The 18,556-nt window shown below is 40.7% G+C and overlaps 1 protein-coding gene across 2 annotated transcripts in view; it reads right to left on the bottom strand.

The window, feature by feature from the left end:
* fam135b (family with sequence similarity 135 member B) overlaps nt 1-18,556 on the bottom strand; it is a 46,446-nt gene that overhangs the window by 15,622 nt on the left and 12,268 nt on the right. The window contains exons 4-10 of one of the 2 annotated variants that reach the window (XM_076754180.1): nt 10,874-11,016; nt 8,135-8,205; nt 6,568-6,741; nt 5,305-5,431; nt 1,631-1,790; nt 1,069-1,118; nt 35-190 (exon numbers count right to left, since the gene is read on the bottom strand). In XM_076754180.1, the coding sequence (XP_076610295.1) occupies nt 35-190; nt 1,069-1,118; nt 1,631-1,790; nt 5,305-5,431; nt 6,568-6,741; nt 8,135-8,205; nt 10,874-11,016 (881 nt within the window). The remainder of the gene's footprint in view (nt 1-34; nt 191-1,068; nt 1,119-1,630; nt 1,791-5,304; nt 5,432-6,567; nt 6,742-8,134; nt 8,206-10,873; nt 11,017-18,556) is intronic. The other variant, XM_076754181.1, reaches the window with a different exon arrangement.

Raw genomic sequence — 18,556 nt, 5'->3', positions numbered from 1 at the left:
TATAAGTAAGCCTTTAAGGGACTGCGGCTCTCACCCTGAGCGTGTGGTGCTCCTGGGCCAGGTAGGAGAGGATGTGGGGGTTGAGCACAGCGGCCTCCAGGAAGCGGCTCCACAGGGCAGCCAGCTGGGAGCAGAGCTGGCTTACATCTCTGCTGATCTGCTCCGCCACCTTCTCATGGCCTTCCTGCAGCTGATGGGGACAGAGAGGGGTCAGAAAGAAAGATATTCCTATAATAGCAGGCTGAGTGCATTAGTGATCACAAATACATTTTTGCATCATTCTATCATAGGATTCCTGGTTTCTCTGCTAACATATTTATACCTACCACCAATGGAGTGTCTGCAGTCTGCCTGACTTTGGATCATTGTAGAAAACCCCTGTTAAACTCATTAATCAATCAACCCCTGCTGTTCTCTGTGAAAGGCTGATAATAAAAGCTTGCAACATGATTCGAGGCTTGTTTTAACACTTGAAAGCCATGATTATTTAATATGTCATTCATCTATTTATGACTTGCAAAACAAATTGTTTTTTAAGACTTTTTTAGTCACCAAAGAAAATATGGTAATCACATCCATCCCCTTAAGCTAATGGCTCATTATCATTATCTAAGATAAAATCTAACCTTCTTACAGTCTAGTAAAAACAAAAAGCTCCTTCCTCAGCATTAATTTTTTGAATTAATCTGAATTCCTCTTCTATTGATTAGCACGACAACAAAAAATAGATATTTCTCAGCCACACACATTGAGATTAATCCATTACAATTACCATCATTGGTGCATAGAACTCACAATTTTGCAAATACAGCTGAACTTTTGTACATACATGGTGCAGCAGGTATGCCAAAAATGTTGTTTTTTTTTTGTTTTGTTTTTTAAATGAGAACCAATAACCTAGAGTAACATCAACATGGAAAGACACAAAAACAAAGAAGTCCTAACAATGTGGATGTAACAATAACGTTAGAATCTTAATCAGAAAAAACTATTTAACTCCTGTTTATCACAAGACAACAGAAACTTGTCTTTGACAATATGTGGATGTAGTTTGCTGAATGAACCTACCTGTAACTCTATTGTGAGCTGATTCAGAGTTTCTTCTACAGGCACCACCTCTGTGGAAAAAAGTTATTTGCAGAGCGTAATGCAAACTGTACACTGTGTGTACCAAGTGATAAGACAGGGTAACTATAAATTCAGTGACAGTTATCTCATTCGGAACATCTGTTCAATACTAATTAGGACCAAACATAAGAATTTAAAATCTTGAAGAACAAACATGTAAAATACTGAAGACTAAAAACTCTAAAGGTTTGACAATGGACAAAACTAATTTAATTAAATCTCATAAAATCTAACCTTTTACTCTTAACTAGTGGTGGAAAGTAAGACATTAAATTTATTCAAGTACAGTACAATATTGTGGTACTTTTACTTCACTTAACAGTATTTCCATTTTCTGGCACTTACAACTTATACTTGTACTCAACTATATTTATTCAGCAGCAGCTTTTTACATTACATGTTACAGTTTTCAACCAAAATATATGATAAGCTGATAAACATGATTTGTATGATTTTTAAAAATAAACTTCAATTTTGAATACAGCGCTTTGCATGTGCTCACCTGGGTCGAGTGAGGTCTGCTGGAGCTGTGGGATTTCCTTCATCAGTGCAGTGAAGTAGGTGTGCAGGCCTCTATGTGCGACCGACAGGAGGCGACAGAGCCTTCGGTGCCACGTATGAGCTCTCTGCAGGCAGTTTTCACTGGGCACATAAAAGCTTCCCTGCAGAGAAGGAGACACAGAGGAAATGTCAGCTACTATGTAGGTCAGTAGTCACCTCTCAGAAATTGGCCTGCCTTAATAACGGACATGGACTTGAACTTTATAGCTGCCTCTGCAACAGTTGTATAGACTTGTCACCAAACATGTGTTGAAAGGAGGAAAGATAATTCCTTGGAAGATAAAATACGATGTTAGAAACAAATGGCCCCTAAACACAGCTTGCTGTGAGTTGTAAAAGCAGATCAGTACGTGTATGTGGCGTGAGGAGGATGTAACACATCCCTGTTACGACCTTTAAAGCTTCACAAGTATGAGAAGTTGTCCCAGAATCCAAGACATCAACATTTTTCTGGGGTTTGATGAGTAGAGGAAACAAGGAGCAGTGTATATATAATGTGCTGAGCTAAAATCGTACAAGAAAACATGCCAACAATACCAAGTGAGCTGCAAAGCTAAAAGAAGCAAGCAGTTTGATGAGGAGGAGACGTTTCATGGAAATAAAGATCCAATCTCCCCAGCCTTTGAGCATCAGCTCAATATAAGCTGTAATATGGACCATGTTTCCAGTAGATGGCTCTCTAACGATGCAGCAGAAATATTACCAGTTGTTCATTAGTGCAATCTATTGAGTATAACACACAATTCTGTCCAAACAACTACAATCACCAAAGCCTTCATGCTAGAATCTTGTCTCTCATTTATCTTCCTGAGGAACTAATCACTCAAGACCCTAACAACTATCATTGCACACATCAACCGTCATAATAACATACAGACTGACTCACTGTGACCAGTGACTGCACTCGTCCACTGGTCTCTGACCTGAAACAGGCTGCTACCCAGTGAGTTCTTCCCATGGCTGGGATGTTTTGGTAGCGCCAGTGGGGCTCTGAGCTTTGAAAGGCATGTGATGCCTGAGTATCTGGGGATGTGCTGTAATTTGCCCCAAGCTAGCAAAGTCTCCGGCCCTATCATCATACCTGTGCACGCTCTGTAATTGCAGCAGTGCAGTTTACCCGAACCAGGAAGGAACATCTGTATGTTTACTTTCATAATTCTTTTTACCTTTATAGAGGCCTGCCTGGATCAGCCTGTGACCAAAGGGCAGAGAAAAATAGCTATTTTTCAGTATGAAGTAGTCATTATCCTAAAACCATAGATTCTCTCTGAGCTGACAATGCTTGGGATGTACCCACGTTCAAAGTCACCTGACATGGGAATTTATGACAGTTGTTTGTTGCTGTTTGTGCAACTTTTGCAGTTCCCCATTGCAGTGTGTCGTGGTAGCTAAGCGTCCAATCACTGCTGCTGTTACAGATGTTTTGTACTGGGAAGGAAGATATATTATATTTGACATGATACTTAAGTTGTCTCAACAACTATGTTTTATTTTCACCAAAAAGACCAAAGATTCTGAGGTATGCCACTTCAAGCACTCTAAATCTCCTTTTATACCACTGAGGGAACTTTTTCCTTCCCTGATATCAATGGAAATCCACAAAATATGATTTTTCTTAGAAATAACAACATAACACTCAGAGGAAATGTGTTGTTAAAGGGGAAAGTGTGAAAACGTAGTGTAGCCGCAGGTGAAAAGCTTTAAATTAATAAAGGTGAAGGAGGAGGCAGCGTTCTGTGCAGATTTCACCTGCAGCTATGTGGTACGTGGCGCTTGTGAGCAGAACTCATTACCGTGATCAAACGAAACCCCCCTGCTCGGCTAAACGCAGAGCTTATTAAAGTGCCCAGCCAGGGGTGGGAGTAAAAACCAGGAGAGGGAGGGTGGGGGGCAACCAGGGCGCTCATTAACATTTACAGTGTAGACTGTGACGTCCGCAGGGACATGAGAGATGCATGTTAGAATAGGACGGAAAAAATGGGACCAGCAGTTTTATAACTGAACACAAGTTGGGATAACTGTGTAACACGAGGGAAAACTATAGATGAGAGATGATTTTGATTAAAGACAATAGCTACATCAAAAACCATTTATTCTGTTAATTGTGGAAAATTAATTTTTTTAGGTTAAATAAAAAAAGGGTGTCATTGCTGTGTCCCAAGGCCATACTACATATAAATTTTAAGCAGGTTTTGGTATAATAAGTTGGCACTGGAAATGGGATCAAATTGTATTGAATGGTGTCAGGATGTGTACTACATACTGTCATAGTATGCTGTTTTAGCAATTAGTGTTCAAAAAATGAACATACTTGACCTTTTTATACTAACAGGAAATGCTTGTGCATTGTTGCATTACGTTGTGGGTGGACACTGTACACCAACCAAAATCAACGGCCTTTTGCTGTGTGAACACACGCCATACTCAGAAAATATGATCATAATGCGTGTAGCATCTTTTTGGGACATGTTGTGTTTTCCTGCAATGCCGTGCACATGTAAGAATAGAGGAGCTACTCACAGCTGCAAGGAATTCAAACAAATAGTGGATAGCTATAAAACTGATCCAAGAAGATCTCAGAAAACTAACATTTAAGAACTAAATCTTGTTGAACTCAAGGTCCACTTACTAGCTTTTTCCAGAGGTTTTCAAATACACCCTACTGGAGTCTTACTACTGTATGTAGTATGGAATTGGGATACAGTTCTTATCTGTAAAAAAGATTCATTTGGCCGAACATGAAAGACAAAACCTGAAAGAATGATCATTTATCACTCGGAGAAACTTTGGTTTCATGCCGAGCGCAGTCAAGATCAGACTGTTTGATTTGCAGCTTTGCAAAATGATAAAGCTGTTAATTGTTTATGTATTAACGATAAGAGTGACAAGATTTTCCAGCTGCTGCCACTCGAGAAATGCTGCACTGAAACTAAACTGTATGTTAAGGTGATTAAAGGGTAATACAATAATTAAATTCCTGTAAAGTAAAAGATATACAATCAAGATTAATAATTATGATAAAAGTAATTGGATTATCATTTCTGTCATCATGCAGTTCTACATCATAACTGTACTGTGAATGAATACAGAGGCATGAGAGGGAGGTGACAACACTACACCATCATTTCCAGGGGGAGCTGCTATCACTTCCAGATGCTAAGCCTGGAGCCTACATGCCTGGGCAGGTGGGTTAATCAGATATTATGAAAAGCCATGGTGCAGCAAAGTAATAATCTCTGTGTTGGCCTCTGGTCTTAAAGCCTAAAGACTCCATGGAGTCCAAACAGATGACTGATTCTGAGGGAAAGACAGGTCTAGGATCAGTAATCCAGATTGGAATTACTCTGGGCCCGGCTCTTGGGCTGAATCCTGTTGCTTCTGGATGACATGCCAAAACAAATCACAACCAAATCCACCGGCCTCTGTCCCTAAACCGAGATCATGTTGACGTCATCACTTGGCACTTATCTGCTTGCTTACAAAAAAGGGAACAACCAGCCGAATGGGAACAGCTCGGCTCATTTTGAGCTGTTTTAAGCTTTGTGAGACAAAATGGGCTTTCACTGCCTGCGACGTTCTGTTTGAACGCAGCTGAACTGCTAAAGGTTAACATACCTCAGAGATGACAGGCTTGCAGTAGCCAGCTCCGAACACAAGGTTCTCCACAGACATGGCAGATGGGTCGCTCGCGCTCTCCGGCGAGCCCTTCCCCAGCCAGGAGCCCTTCCCTGTACGTGCAAAGCTGCAGAGAGAACAGGGAGGACACATGCAGGGACAGGGTGAGTGTGTGTATGTGTGTGTGAAGGAAGACAGATAAGCTGAGCGATGGGAGCTGCTACTATTCCAATCAATCAAGTGCTGCAGTAATCTATGTAATGCATGGCTAAACACCGAGTTTATGATATTGACAGCTGAATTCATCAGATAAGTGTTTACACTCTTAATTGTGACTGCCAAAACACACACTGTGCCAGCAGCCCATTCTCATGACTTCTGTTCTTGATATTCTGGATGCGATTGCAATTACAGTTTTCACTCAAAAGCTCAAAATCTCCCCAGTGTAAACAGTTCAACAATTCAATCATCTGCAAGAAAGACTAATTCCCTGTTCACTAAACCCTCTCCCTGAACAACATTGTCCAATCATAGCTTAGCAAACGCAGGTAGGCACAGCAGGTCGGCCGAGCTTCGGATTTGTCCACGAGCCAAAGTGATGGGCATGGAAAGATAGTAAGAGCGACATTCTGCTTTTTAAGAGTGGTACCTTTATCCAAAACAAAAAACGCAACCGCTAACGTGTAATGAATGGATTAAGTGAGCTGCCTAGCATGTTCAGCGAACATTTAGTCAGAGACCAAGAGGCACATCATTAACTAACTGAACACAGCCATTAGTGAGGTTACAGGTTACCTTAAAAGCAGAATACGTTCCCTAGCACATCCACTGTGGTATTTCCCTAATGTTAGCGGCTAGGGCTGACATTACCCATGACAGGGTTCCATTTGGTCAGCTCATCAGTTAGTCCCAATTTTAAATTTACCTTTTATCCTTCATTATCATCATCTTATCGTTGTGAAAATATGTTGTTTCTTTAGGTCCATGGATCATCAACTGGACTTTGTGCCCAGAACATAAAGCTTTCGCCTCAGTCTGTTAGCACATTATCATGTGTCAAGTTTATTTGACTCTTTTCCAGGATTTCCAATTTAAAGCGAGTCAGCTGGAAAACTAAAGAATTAAGCTGCACTTTCACCCAATTCGTAGAGCTGTTAGCTTAGCACAAACTCAACTGTGATTGTATAAGAAAAGCATTTGTGCTTTGTGTGAATTTAAATTTCTGCCAAATGTAAATGTTTGCAAAGCCCCTCTGAACTCTACCTGATTAGTGGCTGATGTAAGGCAACCAGTGAAGCGTGTATGGAGACAGAAATGACGGACAGGTGGAAGTAGTCGAACATGACGGGGACGTGGTGGTGGAGGCCTCTCCGCGGGTGGAAGTGGAGGCTGAGGGTCCGACTGCTGATCAGCGGGACAGTCACTATCTCCGCCAGCCTGACGAACGAAAGAAGACACATGATGTTACACTCATACACAAATGGCAAATACTTTTTTCTGCTTTAGTCTTTATTCCTATTGAACAGTTAAACAGACACGTGAACTCAAACAACAAAATTATTAGAAAAACAGCAATAGATAACCACAAATAAAACAAAATGAAACCAATAGATTTAAAAAAACAACTGAAAATCAGCTTAACTGAGACTGTATTTCAGTTCTACTGCACAATGCTGATGCAAAACTGCAGATTAATTAAACACAAACTAAGCAAGTTTAGTTAACATTGTAGAAAAGAAGGGGGTTGGGGTACATTTTTGCTTTATTATGATAGAGACAGCTGGAAAGAGACAGGAAAGTCAGGGAGAGGGAGGGAGAAAAGGGAAAACAAGGGGTGTCGGCTGACTGGATTCAAACTCAGCCACTGTAGTAAGGACATTAAAACATGGTGTGCACTCAACCGGGGCACTGTCTAACATCAGCATTAACAACAGGTATATTATAATTGCAGCGATGAAAAAAAAGTCAGAGAGTCAGAGAGAGAGACAAATCTGCATTAGGGCTAAACAATTAATGGAAATATTATCAAACTGGCAGTAAGGCCAGGTGCAATATGCATATCCTCACAGGAGCTGCAATTTTTTGATAAACGCAAAATATGTCACAACATATCATTATAAATGAAGCGCTGTGGTGCCACAGAGATGCCCCGGCCTATAAATCATATTCTCCAGACGGAAGGGAACATCTTTCTTTTGGCAGAGACCCCAGCAAAAATCGCATCATCATCATTTTTATGTTCCATTCAGTGAAACTGAAATGCAAAAATTTCCAGTCCCACTAAAATCGGGACTGATTTCGCAATCGCAGTATTTAATATAATGATGTGATTTTTTTTTTTAGCATATCGCTCAGCCCGAGTCTGCATCTTGACTGGAATGTTAATGGAGACCTAGTGGATATGCTACAGTCATACAGACTCTAGTAAAAGAAAGCATACTATGCCATGCTGTGACACAGAGAAGGAGCTCCATAGGTCAGTCCTGTGTGGTGGTGAAATGACCATTTAAACACACAATCACAACGCAAACTACTGTCTGATCACATGAGCAGTGACCCAACAAAAATGACACCTTTAGTCATGCATGCTAATGCAAAACCACCAATTTCTTCTTCTAGTTGTCCCAAGCAAACAGACAAATCATAGCAATCATGTTTTGCTGGCAGAAATGTTTTGGTCAGGTGCTTAAAGAGATGGCTATGAGCCAAAGGACATAATAACCCTTATTCATGCCGAGTGTGCATTCTCACTCTTGCATAAAAACTGCACAAGGGGAAAGTGTAGCATTCTCTCTCTCTCACTCAAACGCAGACACATAAAGAAACCTACTGTTGCTCATTGTCCGTGAAATGAAGATCCAGTTTCAGCTGAAAGTCCACTTCACTCAAGGCCTCCTCCACCTGCAAAACATTGGTACGTCAGTCAATGAAAGACCGTTACTCTCTCTCCCCAATTTTCTGATACAGACTGCCAGGTAATGTTTGCAGTTTTGTCGTCATTTAATGTTTTAATGATGGTTGTGGAGTCTCCCATGGATATTTGATTGGGTTGAGATCTGATGACTGTGAGGAACACAGCATATGATTCAGGTCATTTTTCGAATCATCAAACCTTTCAGTGACCCTTTGTATCAGATCTGGCAACCCTGCTGCCTTTCCTGGGATTGTCCTTATGTTAACCTTCTCTCCTGCTGTCCTCCCATTTCAGTATTTTCTCTGTAAATCTCCCAGATTTGAACTTTTCTAAATAAAAATGTGATGTGTTTACTGCATTTATGTATGTAGAACATCAGCGATAGCATCTATTAATGAGGAGTCATTCCCTCAAATGGCACCCACCAATGAAACGAGAGGAAGAAGAAGAAGAAGAAGACGGATGAACACGAGAGGCATGTCAATGGAGAGAAACGGCGACCAACAGGGACATGATGGATACTTACAGTATATATGGTAAGATCTAGATGAATGCTATTTGGCATGGATCCTGTTTGCAATGCTGATTTAGTCACTTCAAAGTTCTCTTTAATGATGTGTTTATGTTCTCTGCGTGCTCTACAAACACTTCTTTCAATCGGATGTAGGTCGAACAAGACTAAATTACTCTCATGTTCAAAGTGTTATAGACCATCACGGCTTGTGGAGACAAGGAGCACCTATTTAAATTTGAAAAACAAATTGGGAAAACAAAAGGTATCAGCAAGCTACAAAGGCAGTGCCGCAAGTGGAGTCGTTTGAAGATTGAGGTGCAGCGTTGCTAATTATAATAAAGCTCAGACGCAGTTCTTCCTCTCTTTCTCCTTTTATTTATCCAAAACGTACACACACATTGTGCAGATCACGTGCAGATCTTTGCAGTTCTGTCCAGTATTGATGTTCTGATTGATTAAGCATACATATGGGTGCACATGGGAAATAAGGGGCTATTTCTGCCTGTGCTATCTGTAGCTGTGAGCGGCAGATAACCTCCGGAAGGTTAATGAGTGGGGAGCCTGCGGGAGAGCTTACAGCTGAAATTTGATATGCTTTAAGCTCCTCTGTCTCCACACCTCCACATGCATGTCTAAATTTAATGAAATCTTCTAAATTTAGGACTCCTACAGAGTCATGTGAAACAGAATAACCACATTGTGACTGAAGCAGGGATCCTTGTGCAGGAGTCCAGGAATCTATGCCGTAGACATATGTCAGAGCGCAGCTGTGGTGCGGGGTAATGTCAGTGTGTGAGCTATGCCTATCATATGGACGATTAGTTTTGAGCAGGGCCATCTTAACTCCCCCACACCGCAGCCTCGGGCCTGTCTCATCGCTGTCACCGCTGATCAATTTGAGCTCCGGTGGCTCCCAACAACAAAAACAGGCAGAGTGGATTTTCAGGGTCGCGCCCATGGTGAAACCGTAAAGGACAGTACATCAATAACTGTCTGGCAGGTTTACTCGCCCGGTCATTTCAGCTGAACATGGGCAGTCTGGGGAACAGGCAATTTACATGTGTCTGTGAATTAAAGCACATTAATTCCAAAAGGCAAGTTGTGGAACTCAATCTTTATCAATTTGTTTTGATTTCTACAAGTAATTTTGCCACCTTGTTGCTAAAAATTAGTTTAACTTATTTTTGCTTGTTAGGACCAGCCTTGGCCCTTTTGGGGCACCAGGCACTATTTTGCTTTGGGGGCCCAAATTCCATGAAATCATTTTATCACCATGTCAAACACTGATATCTCTGGTTAAATAGAAAAACTGAATTTTAAATTGAAAAGATTTCTCCCCTATTTAAGGCCGATGGGCTTCGCTTTTGTCACAAGCTCACCAGCTCATTACGAACGGCCTATGTCTGTATTTGGTACAGGGAGGGGCCACGCTATGTTTGTGAAGCACAGCAATCGATGGACTCTGAACCCCTTCCAGAAAGCTTAACGATAAATCTGATTAATCCTTTTTCTTGCCAAAAAATTAAACTCTTAGGTTGAAGCGCTCACAGCAGCACTGAGAGCCCGAATGCTGCAGTTGCATGTGTAAAAAGGGAGATAATAGATGAGAATAGATCCCTAATATATACTATGTTCATTATTTCCTGAAAATCTGCTAAATGTACAGCAGCAGATTGAGCAACAGTAGAATCTATTCAACAAAAGTGTCCACTCACTAACATTTCAAGCCACTTGACAAATGACAACGCAGTATTACTATTCCATTATTCAGCATGATTATATGACTCCGTCATTGCGCAGTTATGTTACATCTCTGTTTTAATTAAGTGCCTTAAAGCTCTTTTATGAAAATGGAGTGTTGTTTGTGTCAGGTGGCAGGAGGGGGGACCAGAAAGTTGTGTGGGAGGGAACACAGGATGATAAAATGCATCAATTAATGGACATTTAATTGAACTATTATACAGCTGCTTTCACTGCAGTCATCTGTCACGCATTTCAGAGTCAGGCTACTGATAATATGCAAGCAGCCAAATGGCATCCCCTGTTCTCTCTGCTCCTTTTTTTTACTTGAGTGGTGTGTGTGTGTGTGTGTGTGTGTGTGTGTGTGTGTGTGTACAGAAAATGTCACCAGCATGACTCACCCTTTCTCCATCCAATAGCAGGTGGACTTTGAAGATCATACAGTCGTTCACCGTAATCTCCTCATTTCTGTAAAGGATCTGAAATATCCGGCTGAACACGGTGCCGTCGTAAACCCCTGCAGAGGTGAAGCTGCTGCATTCTCCTGATGTGCGACACAAAAAACACGCACCATAACATTATCACTGATGCACTGCAACGGTCAGTCACGTCACAACATGCACAGTTTTTATACTACACAACAATGCTTGAATGTTTCATTCATTTTACATGAATTAAGGAATATGTGTTTTTTAAAACCAGAAATAAAACTAGGCCTTTGATTTGCAAGTGCTTGACCTGATATTTGCAGCATGTGCTCAGACTTGTGAATGTGCACACAGATTTGAAAATGCATAACGAGTCTTGTGAATGCTTTACCTGACATTTGCAAATGTTTACTGGACTGGTGAGGGATCTGGTTGTGTATATTCAGATCTGGAAACATGTGCTAAGATTTGTGAAAGTGTATCCAGGTTTGAGAATGTGTGTTAGTATTACAGTAGTGGCTCATGTCTCCTCTAACTCGTGTTTAATGTCTCTACATTCTCAGCTCGGCTTCTAGCTTTCCATTTTCCCAATGTTTCAGTTCAACAGGTACTATGATGAAATAAGGCTAATATCCTGTAGAGTTAAGTGCATTCCATGAACCATCTGAACACCACGCACCATGCATAGATCAAGTTAAAATATTTGCATAAACGCCTCCAAAATGCAATATGTGGTGAACTAAGTCCTACTAAACTTGAAGTAGTACTTTGATATTTTCTCTTCCTTGCTTTGAGTTAGATGACAAGATCCATGCCACTGCAGGCAGCAGCTATTTAGCTCAGCTTAGCATGACTGGAATCAGAGAGTTTGGCTCTGTCCAAAGAAAACAACTCTAAAGCTCACTAATTAACATGCTACATCATGTTTGTTTAATCCATGCAGAACCCCTTAGTATGAAGTTATAGTTTTAAGAGGAGTTAGAAAGTCGGTGTGCCCCGCTGAGGAATAGTCTGGTACATTACTCCCTGTGAAACTGCAAGTGCAACTTCATCATTTTTATTTCTGTTTTTGCAAGGATTAAATAAGCAAGATATAACATGAAAATTACTGAACATTAGTGCTGGTAGCTGTTTATTCTGTTTCCAGTCTTCATTCAGCTTCATAGGCTATTTAGCATACTGACATAAGAGTGCTATCGATCTTGTCCTCTACAGGCCTGCTCACAGCAGCATGAAAAAGGTGGAAATTTTGCAGCAAATTTCAGCCATTGCAATAATGATCTCAATTAGTGAATTTGCTCATAGGAGCAACGCAATCCACACAAATTTTTAAGGCAGAGTTCAACTTCAGGACCTCTGATCTGCAAATTGGTAATACTGAATCACAGCAAGCCGTCTTGACAGTGCTGAGCTGTGAGGGGAAAGAGAGCTGGAGAATTCAAAATTAAGAAAGCTATTGTAGCATATTAGCTATGTGTTTCAGTCCTCTTTTATTTCATCTCCGCATTCAAGTATAAAAGTCTCCACAAAAGAGTTTGCAGAGACTTATGAGACAATGAGTCAATAGGATACGTCTTTTGAATAAAGTAGATCTAATTATTTTCCTGTTTACAACTAAGCACAGCTATTGAGCTAACAAGTTCGCTAACTGACTGTAAGATTGTCCCTCTTGAGTAACTTTTCTATTGCACTAAATAGTGCGACTATTAGTAACAAAAATGTTGTGCAAAGACATGCAGACTTCATAACACTCTCTAGTTTGACCAAGTACATTGAAATATTCTTCTAAAGTTGCGGACATACAACATTACAGCTAATAAGGTTAAGACCCTGTAGTGCCTCAGGGGCTTTTAAATTGTTGTGTTTTTTTACTGGTTTCAGCACAAAAGAAATAAATCTCTTAGTTAATTCAGTAAAAAACAAATTTACCCAAATGTTCATAATACTACAGCCTAATTACACTACACTAACAGATGCTCTGGATCTCACCCTCTCAGCCTCCGGATCGAGTGCTCAGTGGTGCAGTACAAAAGAACAAGACAGAATGTACACTGGGATTTTTTGGTCCACATGGTCATGAAGTACATCTAAATGTCCACATATTTTCAAGCACAGGAAGATTAACTGGATTTTATGCACATAAATCAGCACAATTATGCACACAGCTGTGTGTAGCCATGATTGATAAATGGGACCCCTGGTGTTTCGATTGTCTCCATCTCCCATGTTCCAGCACTTTTGTGTGCGATATGATGACTGTTTACTCTTAGCTACTAGCGCATTCTGGCAGGGCTGCAGTCACTGAGGCAGAGCTGCTGTCCAGCTGCGAGCCGTGAGAGGTCTTTGAAGTCCCCTGCTGAGGTTGTGCTCTTTTCTGTCTCATTCTTACTCTCCCCCTCTCCGCAGGCCTCCTCCTGATAATGCTGTCACTACTTGCAGCATCAAGCAGCCCCAGTCAGGATGACAGATGTGTGGGAGCATGACTGTTGTCAAAGACTTGGTGGATGTATGACAGAGACAGAGTAATCCCTCTGGGTATGTGCTGTATGTAAGGAGTTGTATCTCTGTGTCAGCACTGTCGCCTCACAGCCAGACGAATGTGACTTTGATGTTTTTGTTCATGTCTAACATGTTCATGTCTTGTGCTTGTTTGGCTTTCCACCCACTGTCCAAAGACATACAAGTTAGGGGGATCAGAGACTCTAAACTGTGCGCAGGAATTAGCATAAATGATTGTTTCTGTGTGGCTGACCCGTGAAGGACTCACGATCTCCCCCAGGTGCTTCCATGCCCTCTCCCCAGTGCAGGGTGGCCCTTCAGTGTGGTCAAAGTTACTAAATCAGTGAACTGTGGCTGCTGCAGCTGCCCTCGCTGCTTTCACACACACACACACACACACACACGCTAGTTTTTTTAACTGGATTGACTAAGCACTACATTTTGTAAGGAAGTACAAACACAATTCCCCAAAAATTTGGGATGCTGTGTAAAACATTAATAAAACAGAACGTGATTATTCCTTTTTGACATATACTCAATTGAAAAAAGTACAAAGACCTCCTCGGCTTCATTGATTTTTGGAAATAACTGCTTATTCTGAGTCTGATGCAGCAACATGTTTTAAGCAAGTTTGGACAGCAGCAACTAAAGACTGGGAAAGATGTAGAATGCTCCAAAAACACCTGTTTGGAACATTCCACAGGTAAACAGGTTGATTGGTAACAGGTGATAGTATCATGATTGGGTATGAAAGGGGCATCCTGGAAAGGCTCAGTCATTCACAAGCAAGGATGGAGAGAGGTTCACCACTTAGTGAACACATTACTGTATGAAGGATATCGCTACATGAGCTCAGGAACACTGAGCTGATGGTCAACACAGTTCATTTGTAAATGACTGCATTCTGTTTTTATTTACATATTTCACAACATCCCAATGTTTTGGAATCAGGGTTGTAGCACTGATTCAACCTTGATAGGACCCGCTTTGCTGAGCTCTCTGCTTTGCAATTGACAGCAATGCTGTTGTACAAGGGAAAGGCAAAAAAAAATAAAAAATGAAAGAAGCATCTGTACAAGGTAATGCAATCCAGCACAGCGGACATACTGTGAGTGATCACATGTAAAAGCCTGAAAAATGCCAAATAAATGTGAACACCACAACATGAAAAGAGGTATCTGTGTGATTTTAGGCAGATTTATCTGGGATGCGTTCACCAAATGAAGTGACCAAAACATTATGGAACACAATTTCACCGAGCTGTCGACCTGCTCTGTGCTTGAGGGTGAGGAACCGTGCAGGACACTCGCCCTGTTGGCACCAAGATTGCAGTGCACAACTGGATTAGCCTGGTTTGGCTACCGGTTTGCTAGAATTTATTATGTTATAATGCTGAATATGTCGCTTTAGAGAGCTTTCAAGAATTTAAAGCAAGTCCAGTTGCCCATGACATAGCACCTCTGCCTATAGATGAATCTATAAATGACAGCAATAAAAATACTCACAAATAAGATACTAATTCAAATTTTGACTTACTACATACCAAAGTATGCTAACACTGTGAAAATATTTATATATAATATTTGTAATTGTTCATATTATTTCCACACTCTTCTTGTTGTTCTTGGATATAAATGTGATTAGAATGCATTAGTAGTGTTCCCACTCATGTTTACAGTGAGTTACATCTAACTCACAATACATCAAACCTGCCCAGTTTGAACATTCTGGTGTCCTGTCCCGCGGTTCTCGCAGGTGTTGAGGAGTTATCACATCCTGCACATTAAAACCCGCTGAAATGCCCTTAAGCTTTAGCCAAAGTGAGTCTGTGCTGGAAATAATCTGCTTACAGCTTCTGGTGCTCTACATCTGCTGTGTGTGAGAGTGCACTGTCTGTGTGCCTGTCACTCAGTATTAGTAAAACACACAAAACGCAGCATTTCTCTTCATGATACTAATATGAGGGAGAATCTCAGTCCGTGCAGTATGAGACACCTTAAACAGCAAGCCAATTCTCCCAGTTAACAGTCTGACTTGAAAATCACCGCGTTATTGTGCATGAATCACAGTCATTAAATACTTCAGTCGAGTATGTGGCATGATCCTTCCCACAAAATTCATTTGTCTGAGGGGCACAGACAATTGAAATGTCAAGCATACACTTTCCCACAGAACACAGTAAGGGATTAATTCCTGTGTCCTTGTATGATGAATGTATTTCCTGTCTCTGGCTGGAGCGCTGGCTGGTGCATTTATGCTCGGGATCCTGCCTGGAGGTGTGCAGGCTTAATACATGACCTTGTGGAAGGAGCTGCAAAAGGGGGGGGGGGGGGGGGGGCAGCCTTCCAATTACAATATGGATATGATCTTCACTATAATGCACACTGCTGCAGTATTCCTTCTTTCCACTTATGCTATTGCCTCGTATAGGAAAACCACAGATTGTTTATGTATGGGTTGAACAAAAGACAAAGCATGTCTGAAGTATTGTTTGGGAGGCTGTTTTTCCACCTTGCACAAAGCCAGACCCCTGCTTCCTATCCCCCTGCCTTAGAAAGGTTAAGCATCCTTTCTTTTTCTTTTTTTTTTTTTAGACAACTTGGGGCCAAACTAACGAAATATTATTATTAGGGTGGTATGGTGTAGTTTTTAGTAGTTTTTAGTAAACAGTTTCTATTTGCACTTAGGGCAGACACAGAGCAACATAATTTTTCATTGGGTGTCACATTGCTGTCCACCTGATAAGTCCAATTTTTACTCTCCTGTTAGCTTTGGTTTGGTCTCTACCAATTCATGAGGGAAATATATGGCTCTTTAGCAGCTGGATACTCCCGTGTGTTCACCAGCTAATTGCTTACTTTGTCTGTCCGCAATTTGGTGCAGCGTTTTAATCAGAGGTTTTGGCCTGAAACAATCTGTCATCTGAAAACAAAGCTGATGCCACCAGTGAGTGTAAAGCAACACAAGTAGTGACCCTAAAATGCTCAATAGAGCTGAGGGATCCCTTTCATGTACAAGTATTGATTTGATTTGACCATTGGTATTATCACAATCTTGGTTATATAATTTATAGAATTAGAATGAGTACTAATAAAATTGACTATAGTAGTATATTGTGGTAATTGAAACAGATGTGTCTGTATTAAACAATACTATATTAAGGCAATATACAGACACAAAACTCTGTTTTACTGAAGCCTCCTCCGGCTGGACTGCGCTCTATCTTCTTATCCTCACCTGACATAATGTAAAACTGCACCTCCTGCATTTAGCACTCTAAAAATAGGCTATGAAGAGCTAGACTACTGAACTGCTATTTTTATCACTTGGAATTTAATATATTATATTTTGGCCATGAACTAACGAGGTAAAGGAAATGCTCTTTCCTACTGGTGTTCCTGTGTTTCTGGAGAAAACACTCCAAGTGACATGAATCACATCTTAGAGACACATCGCTTTCACGATTAGCCGCATTCTTGCCACCACTTGTGCACACACATACACACACACACACACACACACACACACACACACACACACACACACACACACATCCACTGGCTCTGCTATAACTGTGAGAACATTTAAGCTGACACATTATCTGCCCGTGAAATCATATTCAGGACCTAAATGTCTTCACACTCCAAAAGATGTCCTCATAAGAACAGTGGGCTGCTCTGTCCTCACAAGTACAGCTAGATGAAATCATGCGCACACATACACACACGCGCACACACAGTGCTCCAGTCTTGACAAGCTAAAAATAGCCATTATTATTGCGAATCAGTATTGCCAGTGAAACTCGTTCCTGCATTGCCAGAGATTCAGATTTTAACGCTTGGGTTGATTCAGAAACACTGTGTCACAACCTATGAATACAAAGGAGGACAAGACGTGAGGATTTTTATGATAGAAAGCATCAGCAAGTAATTGAATTGGAAGATGTAAAACATACAGGGCATGTTGTAAAGTGCTGTTTTTATTCAAATTTGCTCGTTATCTACAGTATCTGAATAAAGAAACAAAGCTGTGATGACATGACTTTTTTAAAAGTGAAGATTTGTACCACTTCCATGTTCCAGTCACAAGTTACTGGATTTCTATGAAGAAAGGCATTTCAAGATGAGCTGTTCCATTATGCTCTATGCTGCACTGCTTTAAAGGTCCAGTGTGCAGGACTTTGGGGATTTATTGATAGAAAATGGAATATAATATTCAGAATTACAGTTTCATTAATCCGTAATCACCTGGAAATTAGAATTGTTGTATTCTGGCTACCTTAGAATGAGCTCTTTATATCTACAGAGGGAGCAGGTCCTCTACCACAGAGTCCACTATGTTTCTATAGTAGCCCAGAAAGGACAAACCAAACACTGGCTCTAGAGAGGGCCGTTGCCCTTTCTCAAAATTTTAGCAGTCACTGTAGTGGAGGGTGAGAAAAGGGTTTTCATTTGCTTGCAACCTCACTTCTAGATACCACTAAACCCTGCACACTGGACCTAAAAGCCTGATCTGTCAAATTCAGTCTTAAATCCCTCATTATTAGACAAAAGCAAAATGTTTCCCCTGTGCACAGGATAGAATAGAGCTTTATTCATTTCACAAAGTGTAAATATCCTGAGACACAACCGAAAACAGACAACTCAATAATTGTAAAGAAAATGATATTGGATTTAAGAAAACTGAAACTGATTTACATTCTACACAATTGAAATCATTGTATCACCATTTCATTTTGGAAGGCATTAGAGAGACAAGATTTTCTGCAAAGTGTGTCAGTCAGTCTTGAAGCCATAGTCAGCCAAATATCATAAATCACTGAGACAAGATAGAGCCATAAAATTCCCAGACACCACTCCCATTCTCTATGTAGAACTCTATAGCTGAGACGATGGCAAGAACACACCATTACTTCCTGTGTTAAAAATCCATTTGGTTATTTTCATTCTCTGTCTTTTATCCACAATTAAAACTAAAGACTCTACTGCATTCTGAGCTAAATCCACAACATCTCAATAAGCAGATGTTGAACTATATGGTCGCTTTGCTCTGGCATTTGTGGATTGCGTTATTTTAAGAAAAGCCTTCGTCATGTCTCTAATTGAAGCTCTTTGAATCCACAGATGTCAGAACGCTAAGACAGCCAAGACATGAAGA

The sequence above is a fragment of the Chaetodon auriga genome, chromosome 17 (genome assembly GCF_051107435.1).
Source record: "Chaetodon auriga isolate fChaAug3 chromosome 17, fChaAug3.hap1, whole genome shotgun sequence".
Lineage (NCBI taxonomy): Eukaryota > Metazoa > Chordata > Actinopteri > Chaetodontiformes > Chaetodontidae > Chaetodon > Chaetodon auriga.
The sequence above is the reverse complement of the archived record's forward strand: the minus strand, read 5'-3'. Positions and strand labels throughout refer to the sequence as shown.